General features: G+C 44.8%; 1 protein-coding gene across 1 annotated transcript in view; it reads right to left on the bottom strand.

The window, feature by feature from the left end:
- Positions 1-21,380, bottom strand: part of FLII (FLII actin remodeling protein) — an 898,330-nt gene that overhangs the window by 794,382 nt on the left and 82,568 nt on the right. The window contains exon 4 of the mRNA XM_069645694.1: positions 17,694-17,774. Within this exon, the coding sequence (XP_069501795.1) occupies positions 17,694-17,774 (81 nt within the window). The remainder of the gene's footprint in view (positions 1-17,693; positions 17,775-21,380) is intronic.

Genomic DNA, 21,380 nt, shown 5'->3' with positions numbered 1-21,380 from the left:
TTAATTGTAAAGATTTGGCAATAGTTTTTTAGTATAGGACTTTTTACTTTGACAAGATGCCACAAGGAGTGCCTTATTTTTCATTTGATGGTCGAAACTTGCTCCCATCTTGGATTTAGGTTTAGATTAGGTGTTTTGCCATGCTGCATTTACAGTTTATTAAACAAAAACCCTTGACCTGTGATCACTGGTGTCTGTGTTTACTGTTGACACCATAAGTTCCTTACACCACCCACAGGCCAACTGCGTTGTGGAGAGGATCAATGTACTCCCTTAAGAGCAAACTCTCCAAACTCTGCATCACACTTTAAAAGGACTGGGTGTCATGATGCCTACCCCCAGGGAACCAGACCAGGTCCAGCAACCCAGGAAGCAGGCATCACGTTATTTTGAGCAAGCTCAAAAACCCCTGTGTGGGTGCGGTCCTGGAGCCTATGGTGCCAGGCTCATAGAGTGGAACTTACCTGATGCAGACCATGCTGCAAGCTTACCTGATGCAGACCATGCTGCAGAACTCCAAGCCAAATGAGGCTTGGAAGGGACTATTTTACCTAGGGACTATTTTTTACTCGGGTGGGGCTGGGGAGGAATACTTACCTGGGACTACTTTGGAGGCTATTTAAACCACGCCCGAAGAGCAGCACACGTTTCGCGTTATTCTGCATCCAGCAGCGTAACGCTCACCGTGTCTGCAAGCCTGCATCCAGTCTTCTGCCACGCCCGCCTCGAGTCTGCAGCTCCTAAAAAAAAAGGAAGGAACAGAAGGAGAAAAGGTTAGAATAAGAGCAAAACCTTTGATCCTTACCTGAATTCCGGATCCACCGCGCCTTCGAGCTGGAAGAAAGAAGCATTTCACGCGTGCCGTCTCGCCTGCTGTAGCGCCGCGCTGAACTTACCGGCCTTCGCAGCATCCTCCCGATCCACTGCATCCTTCTGCTTGTTCCCGCCGCACTCTGGCACCTAAGGGGAACACAAGAACAGCAAAGGTGAGCCAAGGGAATAAACAGAGGCAATAGTAACTACCCCCATAGACTTACCCGATTACCGCCAGGGGTACTATTCCTCTTCACGGGTCAGTGCAGTCTCCATTGCATCCTTGCCGTACCCCGGCCACTAAGGGGAACAAAAGGACAACAAGGTGAGACAAAGGTACAAACAAGGGGAACTCTTCTCACCGCAATAGACTTACCTATTTTTACCGCCAGAGGCATTATTCCCTGAACTTCATATTTTCTCTCCACACCTGAATAAGGGAGCAAGCAACAAGTTACATTCTGGCCTTATTTTATTGAACTGTGTAGGATAAGCCAAATCCTTACCTGAACCTCGTCAGCTATCACGAGGAACTCTCGCTGGGGTCAAGCTGCAAACTGCAAGGAATCAGACAAGAGTGAAAGTCAGACATGTGAACTCTTACAAACTACATACTTTTCGGAGTCAATATTGTTCTGGAACTCACCAATTCCTTCGAGCCAGTGAAGCAACTGGTTATCAATGCGCCCCTGCGCTGAATGCAGGATGGAGAGCTCATCTTTTCAAACCATCAGGTGAGACTATAAGAGGGGACATCAAAGGTGATCTGTGTGGAGAACAGCGGGGGTGGGGGGATTTACGCTCAACTCCACATGTGGTTAATTCCCTTTCTCCATTTACCGAAGAATATTCCTAAGGACCAAGCAAACCAAGCTAGGTGGGCCAGTCCAGTCCGTCATCTCAGCCCTACGCGTCACGTTGGTGGAGACCGCAGCTGTCCAGTCCAGATCGACACCTCTGTGGGAGCCAGGTGAGCTTAACACTGGGTTCATTGCTTACCTTTGGCTCGGTTCAGCTTGAGCACGCAACCAAGCAAAGACCATCACCTTTCGCCCCATGAAATAGTTACTGGCATGCATATCAGCACTCCCATCTCCCCAGTGAGGGGGGCATCAAATGCACATAGGGCAGCAGCGATTTTAGGTGTGAAATTAAGATTACCTAGCAGATGTAACACATGAAATTAAATGCGTCTCCCAGCAGATTCTACCGCCCCACCTAGAGGACACAGAACACTGCAGAGGTATCCCACACGGATCCCGCTCCCACTGTGAGAAACCTGAAGGCGTCTCACTTACTAGTCCCCGGGGATCTGTCATCCAAGTAGCCAGGACACGACCATCGATATGCTAACAGCAATGGAAGGAGGCGTTTGCCGCAGGATTGGTGATTCTTGCTGCACATTCATGACTCCGGAAGATGCGGAAATGGGTCCCTGTCGCACATCATTGCTACCGTGCATGGTCTAGGAGTTTGCATGAAAAAAGAACGACGAAGAGAGGGAGGAGACTGGTTGGACCTAGCATTTGACTGGTCCCCTTCCTGGTTGGGTGTCATCATGAATATGCTTGTGCCGGTCATTGTATTCATCTTGGTCATCTTCTGTACCTGCCAAATGGTACTTTGCTGTTGTGCCAAAGCTGTGCCTAGTAGCGTAATGATGGTGGTATCAATTGGTGCACAACAAGTACCTCACAATACTAAAGAAATAGAGTTACAGACCGACCCACAACCAAGCCACCTTATCCCCCATATGGTCCCCATTCCCTATGGAGACGAAGTAGACAGATTGTACCACACAGTGATTATTCCTCGTGCCTATCCTGAGAATTATGAAGCAGTATGGGTAGACTTAGCAGGTGATATATATATATATATCACACACACACACAAAAACAGAGGAATGAAAACCGCATTCTCTGTGAGGCAATCGGCATCTCCTAAGCTTGACCAAAGCAAAAATCAGAAGCTGGTATTCAAAATTAGAAGCGAGTTTATTCCATTCAGTAAAAGAATATTAGCATATAAATAACAAACAGTGCAGGACGCCATGGGAAAATCCTGAAACCAATGCGTTTCGCGCTTCCCCGAGCGCTTGATCACATAGGGAGAACGAGGCTTGCAAGCATAGTGCATTTACTATTTCGCCTATCTCCACCGGAAATTTATTCCATGTGTGATAACCGTGGCAGCCATGTTAGAGTGTATACAAATCACACTATCAAGCAAGACATCACAAAAGGCACCCTAATTAATGGGCAAAAATCAAAGAGGTACATGCCAATAATTAAAGTTTTCATGGAAAGCCTCCAGAAGGGATTGTTATTGTAATGGTGGCAGAAAACTTTCAAAGATCATTGAAGAACTATCATAAGGTAAGTAGTTCATTCAGCAATGAATTGCTATACACACCATTGTATTACAGACTTCCTTGCAGTACACAAACCAACTCATGTGGACACGTAGCCATTGTCTGCACGATGCCCCATAGAAGTGTTATCTTGAAAATCTTCCCATGTTAAATAGTGACATTATGAATGCTTTAGTTTTAGAGTTTCGGGTACTGTGAAACTTGTAAGAGGTAGGTACCATTGCCTTAACTACATAATTGCACTACTGCACAGAAAACAGACAGCACAATGAATACAAATATGAGCATATACAGGGAAATTACAGTAGGCAAACAAGGAGCAGTATTACCAGAAAGTGTTAATAACATAACTGATTACCTTCATGCACAGAAATGATTGCTGTGTTTTACGCTTTCTTCTTCCCCTATATGTTTATGTATCATATGATGTGAGTGAACACTGAGGAAAGTAGTGCAAGAACATACGAGAAGGGTGCTGTACACAAAGATAGACCCTTTTGATTTGTTACTTCCTGACTGGTAGTGAAGAAAAGCACCTGGCCTACTTATGTCAGTGAACAAAAAAGGGGCAGCCACACATGTGATGTCATCAGTGATGTCATCAATGAGATTTGTGATGGCATATTTGAGGTCATGGGTGTTAGTCCTTGCAGTGCACACTGATGGCGCGAGTTATGGTTGCGAGTTATGGTTGCTTAGCTTACAATAACTGGCGAATTTCGTGGGTTTTCCGGTTTTACCTGTAACCATATCGTCCCTGTAACAACTTTTTCCATTGAATTTCGTAGGTTTTTGCTAGTGCAACTAACCATAAAGTCCCTTTAACAATGTTTTTGTTAGTGGATTTCATAGGTTTTTAGTAGGGCACTGCAACCAAAACGTTGCTTTAGCATAGTGTTTTCTGTAAAGAAGATAGCTGGTTGGTACTGCAACGGAACCATAATGTCCCATTAACAACAGTTTGTTACTGATTCCTTGACTGCCCTCTTGATAAACGTGTGGAAAGGCCAAATTGTGTGGTGTATGTATCCATTTGCGCTACCCCTTCCTTTTCTGAATAGTGTTGGTGCATCTTAGCAATTACAGATGTACATGGTAAATGTTGGTGAGCGTTTCAGTAGTTTCTTTTTTTGTATTAACATTGCATGGTGAATCTGTGCCACACAGTACTGGCCGAGATGACTACAGATGAGCAATATGGACAATTCCGAGGGAGACTGCACCTCATCGGCATATGTGCAAGCATACTGCAAGTATCCGTAGGACTCCATTAGTGTCCAGATCTTCTAATGCACTTTTAAGTAGTTGTGGAAGCGCACGTGTATCCGTTCCACACCTATACTCATGCATAGTTCATCCACTGTGTGCTGGTAACACCGCCCCTGCCGCCAGCCCTATGGATTCATATAGTAGGCTACCGCATTTCAAGTACTCCTGCCCACTACGTGAGTGGCTCTGCAAACGTACCAATGTGTGTTTAAAGCACGCCTGACTATGACGCCCACTGGTAAACAAGGAACAACAACCTGCAGTGTAACGTGGGCGTGGTAAATGTCGCATTCATTTGATTGATGTGCTGCTTGCCTTTCCATGACCCGTGAAACAGACACATAGTGTCTGCACTGAGCAATGTGACAGAAAGTGTCAAGAGGTCGCCTGCGGGTCGTACAGTTGAAGAAAACATGTAACTGCAGGTGGGACAGTTTGTAGTCCGTCTGAAAAATGGCAAAGTTGGTGCAGCTTGATCACGCACATACAAATGCATGTAAAGGCAAGTAAGCAAACAGTGCAATATGCAGAGCGCAAACAATGTTGGTGGTTCTTAGAAAAGCACTGTACTTGCATGACTCTCACAGAATAAATGCCTTCCTCCTCCATGTAATGAAGCTGTGTTTGACGTTGTAAACATTCTTGTATTCCAGAATGTATGCAACTCTGTGAATTCTACCCCTAAGAGTAATGGCGTAGCATGAAGTATTTCTACTGCATGTGATGACAACTAAAATGAAAGCACAAGGGATCAGTGGGCAGTGTACCGCCCTTCCAACAATTACGTACGGTAAATGCATGTACAGCATTTGCCACATCTGCTGCGGGCAACAAAAGGGGCACTCCTGTAGGGCAGCAGAGCTCCAAGACATCCTTGCAGACCATATGGCGCGCTACAGACCCTTACCCGGCAAAGGGCACTGTATTGTGCATGTACTGCAGAGCGCTGCTCTACAGAGGGAAGGTACTTGGAAGTGCGTGGAAAGGGTCCTTCCAGGAGCATGACAATGACTGGCGCCTATGTAGGTGAGGGCCACCCAATAATTCCATCTCTGGGCACGTCCCCTATGGTACCCAAGCAGGTGCTGCCGCTTCTGTATCGGGCCTTTCCTGCTGTTCCTTCTGTGGGTGTGTCAGAAGACCATAAGAAATGGAAATGAACTGGGAAAGGAAAAAAGGGAAATAAAGAAAGCACCTTTACGAGATGAACAAAGGAATTGCCGATGAACGGATGCAGGGAGAGAGGGAGATGTGGCACTGTGCAAAACACTGTAGTTCAATCGGTTGGAAAGGGGGGGTTGCTGTAGAAAGGTTTCTTTAGATGTTGCAGAGCGTTTTGAACACTGTCAGCGTGCAACACCTACTACAAAAATGTTTCACTACTTTCAAGAAGGGCACCAAGGCAATTTGGATGGGGTGTGCAGAAATCGGGATGGCATGCATAGTAAAATGAACGTTATAGCTGGGGAAAAGTGTTCGTGCTGTGAAACGTCATAATCCCATGTGTGAAGTATGCCATTTTCATATGTCGTACAAATACACTTCTTTGCAATGTACCGCGCTTTCTCCATTTGCAAACCAAATACAAAATGACACAGCCACATTGATGTCTGCATGATACTATAGAAAGTTATGCAAGAGATCGGAAACAAAGGCATGAGCTGGGCAAGTGCCACCTTTATCGCAAAGGGCCCTGAAACTCGTGTAACATGCTGTGCAATTTTCCCTCCACAATCAACAACAATATCATCAGCATGATTGCGTGCCACCAAAGTGTCACACAGACAAACCAAAATCAGTCACTTCATTGTAGGTACTCCATAGAACTACACATCCACATGACATATTCCAAAATGAGCAGCCACTGTAGAGTGTTTTCCATTCACTTTCAGTTACTGTTTTTCGAAGTCCCCTAAAACCTGCATGCTGTGGCTCGTGAAACACAGCCATAACCGCACCCTCTTCATGTCTGTCGACAAATACACTCTGCAACACACTCTGTGCGTACACACCACACCCATAAAACATATTGACCAATCCCGTAGGCTCAATAGGCCCATTTCTATGGGAGTCATCTGCATAAGGGATGTATCTAACACGTGCCACCCTGCAAGTATCACAATATTTACAGACTTTTTGTGCTGGGTGTGAGCAGGAGTGGGGGAATAACTTTCAACCAGAGTAGGGGACGTTGTGAGTTGTCGAGGCTCTTAAGAGCCTTTGTTCGCTTTTTTATAAAGGTGCTTCCATACAAACACCTTTGTTTGCGGTTTTTATAAGTAAGTTTGTTTTTTCAACGTCAGCTCACATTTTAACAATAGGGTCTTCACTGCAGCCTGTAGATTTTGAAAGAAAATGTCATTGCCACTGGTCGACAAAGACATGCCATTTCCTTTGCAAAGGAGTATATAGCGAGAACAAATATTCTCACAGGAGAACATCCCAGCGGCACTCAAGAAGTCACACGCGCTTCTGTTGATGAGACCCCTTCAGACCTCTGGCTGTCGACAGGAATAATTGGAATAGTTCCACAGTATTCTCAGGGGTGTACATGAGAGAAGCACCTTGGCAGTGGGAAGTGTGCTGCACTGCTTTCATCATCTTCTTCAATTGACAGTACACACGGGAACAAGGCATGGAACCCAAAAAGAAGGTTCCAAAGTGCACGACCACAACATGTACAGGTCCTGAAGTGGCCTTGCATTGACATTCTACAAGCGCTCCGCCGAAACAGCATGCTTCTACAAAGCGCCACAAAGCCTCCACTCCCTCCAAACCGAAATTGCAAATAAAAAGCCTTCTTGGATGGCATACACAACCAGATCTTCCACAAAGGCATCACCCACGAGGAAAACTGTGCGTCCTGCCATGTTTGCCAGCCACACTACACCGATTAATGGAACAAATAATTGCCGCCCTTTCCTGTGACGTACACCCTGAGCACCTGATTGGCCAAAGGCCATATTCCCATTTCCACTGGCCACCATGATGAGAAGTGCAAAATGTGGCATGTGCCTTTCCCCAATGAAGCAGGACTCCTCCTTCTCCCTATTGGTGCTCTTTCGTGTGATGTACACCCTGAGCACCACCTTATAGGACAATCGCTACAGTCACATTTCAATAGGCCAGCATGGTGAGAAGCGCCGAATGTGGCACGTGCGGGTCCCCAAGTATGTCGAGGGCCGGGCCCGAGTGAAGCAGGAGTCCCTCTTCCTATTGCTGCACACCCTAACAATCTGATTGGACAATCCCCACAGTTCCATTTCTGTGGCTGCCACCCGCATAATCCCCGGATTTGGCTTTCGTGCTGCGTGCGGGAATAACTTGCAACCAGGGTAGGGGGAGTTTGTGGTAAGGGGTGGCTCTTAAATGAGCCTTTTTTAAAAAAAAAAAATTATAATTTTTAGATGCTTCGACAGAAACACCTTTTTTTGTTTTTTTTAGCTTTTGTGTTTACTTCTGCTCACATTAGTATAGTAAACTCTTCACCGCTTCCTGTAGACGGGCAAACAAAACTGCATTGCCAATGAGCGACAATAAAATGCCATGTTCTTGGAAAAATTCAGCATTTCCACAACTAATGAGGTCATTGTTGCAGAAGAAGATTCCACGAGCGGACAAAAAAGTATATATGCTTCTGTTGACGAGACACCTTCCTGCGTCTGGCTAGGAAAACATCCATGAGCAGTAGCCCATACTGTTCGTGGTACCATGGATGAAAAAAGCACCTTGGCGGTGGGAAAAAGCATCCTCGCGACATCCAGCAATTCCCTCAGTCTACGGAACAAATCTAAGCAAGCCAGGTAACCCATATGCATGCCGCCGTAGTGGATGATGATAACATCTACTGATGCAAAAGTGGCGAGGTGTTTGTAAGGTGCATGTATATCGGCGAAATTGCACTCATACACAGCGTTCCACAATGCGTCCACTCCGTCCAAACCAAAATTGCTGTCAAAGTGTCTTTGCAGGGCATAGTTGTGCAGATCTATGACAAAGGGATCACCTACAGTCAATAGAACGTGTTTCGCCATGTCAGCCACCCTCAATATGCAAAGTATAATGTACAACAGTTTCACCTCCCCTTCCTATTAACCACAACCACACCCACACTACCTGACTGGTTAATCCCCACATTGCCATGTCAATTGGGCAAGGTAGTATAAAGGGCATATTTTGGCACCTGCGCCTCCCAAAGTGGCGCAAGAGCCGCACCCCTGTAAAACTGGAGCAGTCCTCCTTCTCTTTGCACTATCTTCTCTGCAGGTCTACCTCATTGGGTTATGCGTAAATAGGCACACACGCATCCACCAATCTCATCAAAGCCGCCATCATCCTACACTGTCACTCCTTTACAACACTTGAAACGTACTGTAAATGTGTAACGGTACAAATGTCGTGCCATTCCAAAGCACGTCCACTACAAAGTTCAATGAACGTATGCACGATTTCTCCATCCGCATACATCCACATAGCCACCCAGGCTGTGGCACGTGTAATCCTGAAAGTACAGCGTAATCCACTACCTTTTTGGTGATAGTGAGGCGGGGTGGGTTAGCGGGGTAAACAATATCAAACTGGGGAGGGGATTCAGTCTTCCGTTGTAGATGTATAAAGTTTTTTTTTCTCTCTTTTTCTTACGTGCAAGCAACTTTTTTTGTTTTTTCTCTTTATATGCATTTCAGTTTGCCTCGCCTCACATTTTTACCACATTCTGGTCAATGCTTCTTGCAGTGTAAAATTAAACAGCATTGACAATGGCACTCAAATGCCATTTCTACGGGACCACTGCTTATAGCACACCTTCCGAGCTCTGGCTGGGGACAAATTACACCGTCATAGACCCATACTCCTCTTGGCGTTATGCATGAGAAAAGGCCCTTGGCAGTAGGAAAAATCTGCATCACTGCAGTCAGCAACCTCTTCTGGTGATGGATTAATCGTCCACACGACATGTAACCCAAATGCAGACTTCCATAGTGCACCCAGACAAAGTCAACATTCGTGACGGAAGCCACATATCTGCAAAGGCGAACCATCCTGCTGAAACTGCAGTCACCCCGACAGGCCCAGAAAGCGTCCACTCCCAATTACCAGCAATGCCTCTTTGCACACACCTGTGCAGATCGTGCAAAAAGTTATCACCGACGATAAGCACTGTGCGTCTCTCCATCTCGACCACCTTCACTACACAGTATTGGGACTAAATGGTACTGCCACTTCCTGAGAACCACTCCCAATTGCCTATTTCCCACAATTCAATTTCCCTTTCCACCATGCTCCTAATGGCAGGATATGGCACGTGCGCTTTCGCATCTACTTTGAGGGTCACGGCCCAGTAAAGCACACACAATACTTCTTCCCTTTGCACAGTCATTCTTGCAGCACTCCCCCATTGGGTGCTGTCAAATTTTCAAAAACGCATGCAGCAATCACATACAAAATCTCTGCATTGTATACTGTCATTTCTATACACCACTCCATATTTACTGCTACACACTCTCAGTACACGTTCCGTTTGATTGCAAAGCCCCTCCACCAGAATCTTCTGCTAAAGAATGCACAATTGCAGCATCCACAAATATCCTAAGACGCACACAGCACACCTTTGGCCATGCACATAACAGTGCAGCCCTTTCCACACCCACCACAACGCTATACATCCAAGCAAGTGACCATGTGGGCACCTAACATTATGCACAAACGTAACATACGTAGATAGCAGCACTTCGCCTCAACTCCCCCCCACCATAAAACACCCATTCACTAAAACAGGTTGCAATTAGCAAAATCCACAAACATACCATAGCCTCCTCCACCCCTACTCACAGCCATTCACAAAGTATTGTGTCACTAACCACAACATTTCCACAACATTTCCACAACATTGGGCCTACTTCAACAAATCTGCACACAGCATATGTCTTGAACACACCCACAGCAATGTAATGCCGCCATGCATGTGACCAGTGCTGCAGATAAGATTTTGAGGGAGTATTTTACGCATGATTTTTCAAATTAGAGAGTAAATGCAATTGCAAGAGGGTAAAAATGAGTTTTCTCCTCTGCAAGAGAGTAAAACTTATCTAACATACACCCAATGCATACGTAAAATCAGACCCGTAGCCCAAAAGAGTTGTAGATCAAAGTTGTCTGGATTGGCTTTAACCATTTTATTACACTAGATCAAAGTTGTCTGGATTGGCTTTAACCATTTTATTACACTTGTAAGTTATTTTATGGCAGAATACTTTCCACAAGTATCTGGTACTTACACAGCTTCGTTTTCAAAATTCTATAGCCTAGAAACTCTGTTAAGAATTACTATAGATTGAGACTGATGTATTGCCTACTGAGGGAGTGTGAGTAAGCAATTGTTGGCATATGATTTACTTACAGGAACTTTCACACATAATCTTAGCAAAAGTCACAAACTGCTAATCTACCTTTCCCGCTGTCTGCTACAGGAAATTAAAGTGGATCGCCAGACACTAGTTAGCATTATCACTTCAAATAACCAAAAAGTGCATGCAAGCTGATTTGCATTATGGTAAGCATATTTATAATTTTACTGGTTTATTGTTTGTGTACAAAGCCAAAAAACATAATTCTGGCAATTACAGTTAGGAAGAAATGCAGGCAAGTGCATAAATTGAAGACTGGTCCCAAAGCCCTGCTTCAACACTAAAGTGTGTGACCCTGGACAAATACTTTTGCCACTGTGCCTTTTTAGCAAAAATAGAAATTGCTACTACAAGTGATTTATTTCCAACTAGTTACTACTCAAAAAGCCTGACTGGCCCCTATTCCACTGTTCGACCTGTAGCATTAATAGTAGCGACCATTTAATAATGCAAATGACAAAGTTTATGTCTCTTGGCTTACTCCTTGCTGCTTGTTTAATAGAACTTCACATGAACTCCCCGAATATTAAAGACTTGTCTGTACCTTACCCCATCTTCTACTTCCTTCCTAGGAGAGCAGTCTTGATTGCACAATAGATTTCCTCCTAGATAGTCAAGAATCTGCAGCTCGGACATAACACGCATCACAGAAAATTCAGCCCATGACCGCTAATCACATCAGTGGTGGAAGTGGAAAAAAAGGAACTAGTGGTCCTCTGGTTGCATCCTAAAAGGAGGGAGTAGGATGGCCGGACAGATGCGTTGGGAGGCAGGGTGGAGTATAGGGACAGGGGACCAGGATCACAAACCTTGGCTGAAAAGTGAAGCAGGGATTTTAATCCACTCTGCACATTTGACCACATACCTTCCAAGCGTTACTCAGTACAAATAGTTTGGATTTCAAGGCCTACAGTAATGATGTCTTAAAGAATGTACTTCCAAAAACACAAATTGCATAATAACACATGGCAACATGTAAATCCTTACATCAACATGTTAAGCCTGGATGGTAAACTAGAAGTCCCAAAAATCTAGTTAACCCCACTGTACTTTCAGTGATTTAATAAAAGAAGTTGTGTAATACACTCAGATATGGAGATTATTGCCATCTAGTGGAGGAAAGTATGCTTTTTAATGACAATAAATAGAGCATAAACGGTACGCAGAAGAAAATGAAATGCTCCGTAATGGCTATAATTAAATGCGTAAAAAGGCACAATACGCACCTTATCTGTAGGGCTGCATGTGACCATGTCAGCAACTACAGCAATCCACATACACACCACTGCCACCAGCACTCCTACCCTAGCAGCGCACCACCATGGAGCTATGCAGCAACAAATTGCAACAGTTACCATAATGTACAAACAAAACACTATCTCCTGCACCCCTGTGCACTTTCAATCACATACTATGGGCGTACCCACTTCCATTCACAAAGTATGGTGCCACTGCCAACCTACCCACATTCTGTTTGCAACACAGGCCTATGACTTCTGACATGTGCTCCACATCCATTTCTTACATGTCACCACACTGTAACTGATGCAGAGTCAAACATGCATTACTGCCGTGGGTGTCCTCAAATCCTAGGCTCCTGAGTGCATGGCCTACGGCCTCCAGCCATGCACCCAATAGTCTAGGCCTTATTAAACGTAGTACATGCATGCAAACAAGCACTATTTTATTATGAACAAGCGCCATTTTGTTAGCCATAGTTGGAACAGAAGGCCTGAAAAGCCACAAAATATTCAGCGCGTTAGACTTCACAGAGAAGCCTGATCAAGCCCAAAACCGCAGGGCGATGGGCTGTGCTTCCAACCCCCAAGAAACCCTCCTTTGTTGTACAGGATGTTGCCAATGTGTTTATTTATAAGGGACCTGCCCTGCAAGGCCACGAGACAGACCTAGGCGCCTCAATGAGCGTGCATATCATGGCCTGACTAAAGCAGGCTTCTGAACCCTACCGAGCCAACCACGAGTTACAGCCTTAAGAACTGTCTTAAATTCAAGACCCCCCCTGAATTTCACAATAGTGGATGAGCCCAGCCCACCACCCATAAACTAAATGGCCATCAAAAGATCTAAAGCGTATGGCTGCACCATTGTAAAATCAACAAACGAATGAGCAAGGTCAGGTCGATCTCTGCTGAAGAGTAACCACTGCTACACCCTGAGTGGGTAACCCCTTGTGTAGGTGGTCACAGAATTCTCATGAAACTGTTCTTCTGCACAAAAGGGTTTTATTTTGAAGTGCAGTGGTGTAATAATACACTGGTATTTTTCAAAAACATAAGAGATTCACATTTGAGGACATACAAGGTGTAGTACCTAAGTACGAATCATCAAGTAGTCAATATTTGAGACATCTACTTGTACAGTTTGTTCATTCTCTATAGGTTCCTTGGGAAGGAAGCTTAGAGAATTCAGTTGAATCATATACAGGTAGGGGGCCCATAGAGTGTGGGCACAATCAAGAGTTGAACAACAACATATAATACATGTCAACACGACAGTGTTTCGGCCATTTTGCGTGGAGCTAGGTGAGCTCTAATGGTGTAGGCCTTCATCAGGACAGGAGTGCCTTTATGAGTGGAGGGCCCTATGTGGTCTGTAGGAGTGAAACAGACAAAGAACGTGTCAGGATGTACGTGGTCAGCAAATTGCACCATTGTAAGTTCATAACATGATTTGTAATGCGAGGTAAAGGGAGGAATAAATTATAGTTCAAAACAAGGGGCGAAACCTTGGGTGCAGACAATGTGATAAGGAATGAATGGAGAATGTGCGAGTTAGCATGATTTAAGACTTTTCTTATGCCAGTCCCCGAGCCTCCCAGGTGCACAGTTTAACAATAGAAATAACAATGTTGCGTACTGTAGAATTCATTGGCAGTTTGACCTCGGTTCCCTGGAGATGAGCCCAGCGGCACCCACGTCGACGAAGACTACGAGATGAAGATGGACCAATGGTCTGGCATCCCATATGGAACAGACCCTATATGTGTAGTGCCCATCCAATAGGGATGGTGAAGTATATTGCTTACTATTGCATCACGAGTGACGCTGTTCGAAGTTATATTGTGCCGTCTGTGGTTCGAGAGCTCAGAATTGTCTGTAGCAGTAGAGTTCTTTGCTGATAGCTATTCTGTATGGGAATAAAAATGTGTTATCCTTGCAAGAGTTTCTTGGGCCTTTTTCCCCTAGTAGGTTGCATTTATTCTGGTGTGATCGATCAGGGGCGTGCCTTCAATATTTAGGGGAAGTTCCCAAAGGAATTATAGTTTGTTTCTGGCTTTCACAATTCAAATATACTGTAGAATTAGGACAATCAGAATTATTAATAAGTCCCTGTCTTTTACATATTTCAATTCCTTGTTTACCATAGGGTTTTTTACTCGTCATGCCTTGGAGAAATCTGGGAGAGGAAGTCTTACTATGATAGCAAGCCATCAGATATTCAGGCATTAGGAAACCTTTATCTTCAGAAGAGGATAAATACTGCGTTACTCCTGACAGAGTCCTCACATTTCCTTGATAGCCGGGTGGATCACATGGGAGAAGGCCAATACCACGCCCAGGGTCAGGATCAGGTAGCGGCTGCCTTCCCCGGACCACATTGGAGGAGACTTTAGGCTGCGATTCTGGGAGGATTCATCACACCAAACAACCCAAAAGAAGTAGAATTGGCCTTCCCAAAAGGGTGAGCCACCGGCAAGGGACAGAAGCAAGGACAAGATGGGCACCAGGAAGACATAGGAACCTGATCAAGCAGATCCGGGTGGATTGGAGGGCACCAAAAAGCAGTCAGTTGCACCAGTTTCTTTCACAGCTGCATACCTGTGTGTCTGACACTATACCTTCACAGCATTCTCCCGAAATCTTCAGCAGCTTGCAAGGGTCCTTGGTGGTCTCTCGCACTGGGTGCGTTGATTTTCTCAATTCTTCTACCCTCATTCACTGGCAACGTTCAGCTTACCTCCAACAGTGTCATGCCCTAGTTAATCGCTTTAGCTCCCATCGCTTCTCCAACCTCTGCCTTTCCAGGCTGCCATCTATTCTCTGGTAGCTTTCATCACTTTTCCACAGGTCTGTTATTAGCCTTGCTCCAGACATGGCGGTGTAACGACCAAGATAAAGGATATTTTAAGACTATTTTCCATGCAAACATTAAATCCAGTACATTCCTGTTATTGTTAAGGGGAGGGGTATTGATTGCTTTATCAAGTATGAGATGCTTCAATTAAGAACTATCAAAAAACCCTTCACCCCACTGACCAAAACCTTTTATGGTTACACAGAATACCTGCTCTATATTGATGGAATAAATACAGTTTGTGGTTTCCTGTGTTTCTGCAACAAAACAAAATAAAGAACAAAAAATAATATCACAATCAACCTTGTGTCATGCCTTTAGAAGGGCTGCGTTTGTATAGGCACATTGTAAAGGACAAGACCCAAATAGTGCAATATGTGAGTGGTGAGCTTACATGTAGCACACTTAGGTTACCTTTTGTAGAAAGCTCAACTACTAAGTTCAACTACTAAGTTCAATTGGGGAGAAGACGTTTGTAATGCATGCATGCAGAGTCAAAGATTGACAAATCAGCAAAGGTTAAACTCTTGTGGCTCCTGTGACGACAAGGAATGAAAAGACTGAACAAGTGGTGCCATTGTGGCTGCTATAGACATTTTATCAAAGAAAAGATAAACAAATCTGTCCTGCACTCTATTGGGTTTTCTAAACTAAAAGACACAAGGGTGCTCGTCAGGAAGTTAGTGAAATGCCAAATCAAAAAGGCACCATTCCCAGTCAAAAGCTCCTACGCTATCCCGATTGTGACAAATAATAATAGGTTCTGATCGGGATCGCAGGAGAATGAATACGTTCTCCTGGATGCAAAGGACGTCAAGTCTTCTCACAGTAAAAGTTCCAAACTTTTCATAACAAGCTAACAGTTCTACGTGATGCTTGTGGGGCTAGGACAATGACTATCTTCTCCTAGCTCGTTCTCCCAATGGTTCCTTCAACAAAACCTTCAACAAAACCTTTAGTTCTTCCAATGATAGTATAACGCACTCCTCTTTGTACCCTTCTGAGTTCCTCTCGACTCTCCACAACCACACTCTTGTGCAACTGCCCAGGGAATTGCGATACAAAGCGGTTTACTACTTTCTCTGCTTCTACACAATTTACACTCTCCAATCTTCCCAGCCCCCTCCCGGACCTGTATGCGTTCCCATTATTTTCTTCTGGGGAACTCTGGTTTCACCATGGGTTGCAGGTGTTCTCCCCCTGCCTTCAACTTCTTCCTTCATGCTACTTCTGCTGCCTGCTTTTCTCTGCGGCCAATTGTTACTGACCGACTGTTTGCAGTGGTCGGACCGCTCGGTCGGCCCACGACAGGTCACATCACCACCACAGTCTCTTGTACGTGCCGCACATTCATCTGCGCAGCTCTGCTGTAGGCTACGGTAGGTGGTCTCGACACCGTTGTCGGACCAGATGGTCCACCCACTACAGGTCGCTCCAGCACCTTTACGTCTCTCCAGGTTTACTGCACCGGTTCCCAACCGACTCATAAGATGCTTCTCGGGCATCCCGATGTTCGTCTCTTGGATTTTGGAGACGTGCCTCACTGCATCTCCCAAAACCCAAGCTCGACCTTACTGGCTTCGATGCAGCCTCCTCATTTGCCAGGTTTCTCCTTCTGGACATACAACAGCTCACAGCATACAAGAATTGCACAGGCCATTGCCTGATGGGTCAGAAGATGACAAAACTCAGTACTTTTTTGCTGTTCAGTTTAAATAGCAGAGATGGCTCCAGCGGAACATCAGTACAATTGACAAAAGCTGATTGAGCCTTCCTCCCACTCGCTTGTAGCATTCTCATGCTCTTCTTCATCCCTGAACCTATTACATCAGGATGGTTTGATATTTAACAGTAACACATGGTTTCGGAAATGAACTTATGTGTAGAAGATTCAGGCATTAACATCATCCTGTGGGGTTGGGGTTAAAAGGGGCTGTCTTCCCCCAATAACGTCCTTGTCCCCAGAAGAGGAGTCCCTCTCCATGAGATCCTCCTGCATGTTAACACCCCTAGAGGGCTATTGTTTAGCGGCCTCACCTCCCTAGCCTCAAGGAAAGGGACACACCCCTGGGGGAGAAGTGACTATCTGGAGGATCGTCACACTCCCCATACATCAGCAAAACAATAATGGAAAGCCAGCTTGCCACTTTGCAGTTACCAAGTGACAGAAATTAGCTAAAGCAAATATATAAAATGGCCTGAAAAAAAGTAGAATGTTTTAAGGAAGGAAAGCGGTGAAATGATAGGGAAAAAACTAAGAAATAAGAATAAAGAAAGGAAAGGGAGAATAAGAAAAAAAAGCACGAAAGAAATGCGGATTGAAAAAAACAGTTCAAGAGAAACAGTAAGGAAAAGTGAAAAGGGGGAGAGAGGATGAATGGGAAAAGTGTTAATGAAATAATTCAAACTGTGGATGGAGAAAGAAGTGGAGGAATAAAAAGGACCACAGAGAAAATATGCTGCCTCGAAGGAAAACTGTAAAAGAGATAACTATGTACTGAGGTTGCTTTGTGAAGCACAATTAATTGGAAATGGACTTCCTGGGAAAAAAAATTGGGTATAGACAAAGGTGTCTGAAAAAATAAGTAGATGGATCTCAGACCTACACAAAATGCACTGACATATGCTAAAGAGGGAGGGGGAGAATGTGGGTTTTACTTTGCATCACAATCTCCATTGCTCCACCTTTTACAGAGTTAAATCTTTTGTTCACACAGCTCATGAGTGTAAATTTCACATACCAGCACTGAAAGGTCATCCAGCTGGAAGATATCATCAGGCACTCCAGAATTCTTCAGGCTGTTGGCGCGAGCCACGATTGCCTTAAAAAGGGGAAACAAATTATTACACAAGAGAAATGAGAACACTAGGAGTTTGATTAACTTAATCACTAAAGATCAACATAAGAAACGGTGCAGGGCAAGAGGAAGTAGTGCAAAACCAGGCCGAGATGGGAGTAAGAAGGGCAAGAATTGGCCGCAATAATATCGAAGAGTGTATGATGGGAATGGAGTCAAAGGAAGGTCATCAGGTCAGGGCCTGACTAAGAGGAATACTGGGGGGGCTAGGGTGAGAGAAAAGCTAGCAGCTCCATATTTTGTGTGTAAGGTAGGAGAAGTGAACATAGCAGAGGTGAGAAAAAGAAGGGCAGGGATGAGTGAAAGCTGGGAAGAAAAGAGTTGGGGTGTGCATGAGAGGGCTGTTTTTAAGAGTGGAAGGAGGGGAGTAAAGGACTTGTATGAGAGGGAACCCATGCAGAGCAGGGCACTGATAAGAGGAAGCAGGAAACAGGACAAGGCTCAACTGAGGGAGGGTATGAGAAAGACAGCTGCAATGTGGAAAAGAAAGTGGGTTGGGTGAGAACTTAAATCAATCGACCATCCATTGTCGTGTGTGTGTGTGTGTGTGGGTGGGTTACTGTAACAATAGTCTAGTCATTCTTTAGCAATGGCCACTGCACAGAAAGTTTTCTGTTATGTAACTAATAAGCCCAGACCCCCTCGCCCCCTATTGGGGCGGGGTGTCAGTCGACACGCGTTTCACCCCAAAGAGGGCACTTTCTCAAGGCTTTTATTAGGTTACACCAAGTGCTACATAACAGATGGCATTGGTGTCCCTTAGAGTACAGCGATTGGTTCCAGAAATTGTAAACAAAATAAGCTTCTGTCACCATGCACTATACCCGAAGGGACACTCATTGGCATACATGGCTGATCGATTTCTAGAATCTGGCATGGTGGGCAGATTTTAGGCATCCACACCCTAGTTACAGTGAGCAGAGGAACTCTGAGAGGTTAGCCAAAACACAATCAAGGTATCAATGGAGAGCAGTCAAGGCTCTTCTCAGGAGTGTGAGAGCTAGGGCCGGGGTCCACAACGAGTCCACACAGTGAAGCACACAATAATTCAATTCAGACAGGTAAGTTCAAAAATACTATATTTATTCTATACCCAAAACACACAATAGAAAATGAAACAAGCAGGTGATAATCACACACTACTCAATAATGAACTTATATACAGTCATCCCAAAGTTCTAATATGCTTTCAACAACTTAAGTTAATAATATAAGGGGATTAAGTGATGCAGTAAGATGGAACCAAGTCACAAGAATTATGGCCTAGCTTCAAAGGCAATCCCTAAGAAGACTGGGGCCATGTGCCTAAAAGTCCCAATGCTTTTCACCAGAATGCATTTGATGCAGATAAAGGACTTCTGTTGGTGAAATGTTCAAAAGAAGAGATGCACCAAAGTTACTGGGAAGTAAAAATGTATCCTTACCTTTCAGGTAAAACTGCACAGGTGCAATGACAAAAAAGCAGGGGAATGGAAGGATGCACAGAGGCTTGTGCTCAATGTTGGCCTATGAAGGACAGGGGAAGACACAAGCTTTCATTTACTTACCCCCACCCATGGCTTCGATTTTCCCAGAGGACTGGATGGGTCGACTTGGGTCGTTCGATGTTGATTTTCCACTAGCGATTCCTGTGAGAGGTGACCAGGAGATGCGGGTGCAAAATTCTTCTGGTAGGGTTGAGAAGCAGAGTGCATCCCCTGCCGATGTAGAAATGCAGATATCTTCAGGACACTTCACAAGATGGGTGAAGGAGAGTTCCAGCAACGGCTAGCGCACACAGGCCACCTGCCATTCGCGGTTGAAGACCTTCCAAAGCTGGATCCCTTGAAGCTGGGAGGCTGAAATTCAGCAGGAAGGCGACTTCTACCACAAGCTGGAGACGACTGAAAGTCTGGCTGCAAATCTTGAACGGCAACTTTTTAGCCTGGTAGTCAACTGAGAGCTGGTCAATCAACTGAGTGGTCAAGGGACACTACCAAAGGGTCAGGACGGCTGGATCCCCGATTGGTCCCACCAGTCCAGGGGTTGAGGCACCACAGAGGGCCTTTGCCAATCAGGTATTCTAACAGCGCTGCACCAGGCCAGACGCAGGAAGGGATGCTGGGCCTCTTCTGGAGTCTTCTTTGGATGTTCAGTCAGCTTTTCTACTACACAGGATTCTTGACTCCAATGCTGATCTCCAAAAATGGCTGCAGGAGTCCTCTTCTTTGGCCAAACAATATGGCCAAAGAACAAGTGAAAATCTCATGGTGTGCCATTTTAGGGCACTAGTTACGTTTAATAGCCATATGCGGTAAACCCGAATGTACACACTAGAAATAACACAAAAAGGGTAAAAATATATTTGCTGCCACCAGCTTGTCTTTAGGCACATATAAAAGTAACCAAAAATCCCAAGTGTAAAAGACTAGGGTGATACACAAGTATCCTCATTGCACTGCACTGTTAGATGCTGTGTGCAACGGTAAAAAGTTCAAAAGTGTAAAAGTCAAAAGGGAAACAGTTTCCCATTACTGATAGTCTGAATGGCTGATCAGATTCCCCATAACAAAATGAGCAAAAGGCCAGCAGAGTGAAAGGTCAGGGCACGTTAAAAAATAAATAAAAGAAACAAGTTGGGGGGTCCATAGAACCATGGAGGGAAAGTTGCCAAAAGTGAAATGTTTCCCAAGAATGGCCAATCCTGAATAAGATGAATGGTCAAGCCTAATAAAGCTTGAAGAATGGGCCCGCATTGGCTGATTTTGGCACAAATAACCATTTTAGCTCAAATTAACCTTTTCAAATCAGTTTTGAACAATTTGAAGAAAGAGAACTTAAGTAAAAGAACAAGCACAATGACTATGGAGCGCCAATACAGAGTCAACTAGGATATTTTTCATATGGGTTTATTCCAAGTTATAAGGTGTGATCCAAAGGCCCTTTTCATGACAAAGTTGGCTCTGCAGCACCAATTCTTCAAGCAAAAGCACCTCATCACCAAGGACAGCATGACAGTGCACATCTGCTCTTTTTTCCCTCAGACCCCGATGGGAGGGTCTCTCAACTGGTGTTCTAGCAATAAGGTCCGACAGGAAGCTGGTATACAAGAGAAGGACTAACTCCAGGCCCAGTGGTAGCCTAGTAATGTACAATTGGCCTTGTCTGTTGCGCCATCAGCAATAAAGGGTTGCAGCCTCCAATGGACTGCTTTAGTTCTGTTCGTCCAGAACATTTAGGATGAATACAAGTACCAGCCTTTCACCCTTGTCTGCCTTTGTAGTGGAAGTCACTCACCATACTACTCCTAGTATTTAAATGCACGCCTAAACCGCTTTCGGATATACTTGGGGGATTATTCGGCCTTTGGGGTTGAGATTGTAGTATGATGCAAAGCTGCACAAACTCAACAAAAAAAACTTTGTGCTGGAATGCATTTGCAGCCATAGCCTGTTCATCATCTCCATTGCACATACGAGTGGTGATACAGAAAAAAACCTGCATGATGCGAACAAGAGCGCAGTGTGGCTTCGAGTGTGGTCCGCGGTGGGACTGGGTACCGGGCAGTGACCCTACAAGTCAGGAGTGATT

This window comes from Ambystoma mexicanum, chromosome 2p (assembly GCF_040938575.1).
Source record: "Ambystoma mexicanum isolate Mex_15411 chromosome 2p, UKY_AmexF1_1, whole genome shotgun sequence".
NCBI lineage: Eukaryota > Metazoa > Chordata > Amphibia > Caudata > Ambystomatidae > Ambystoma > Ambystoma mexicanum.
Note: the sequence above shows the minus strand (reverse complement) of the source record. Positions and strands in the feature narration are given on the sequence as shown.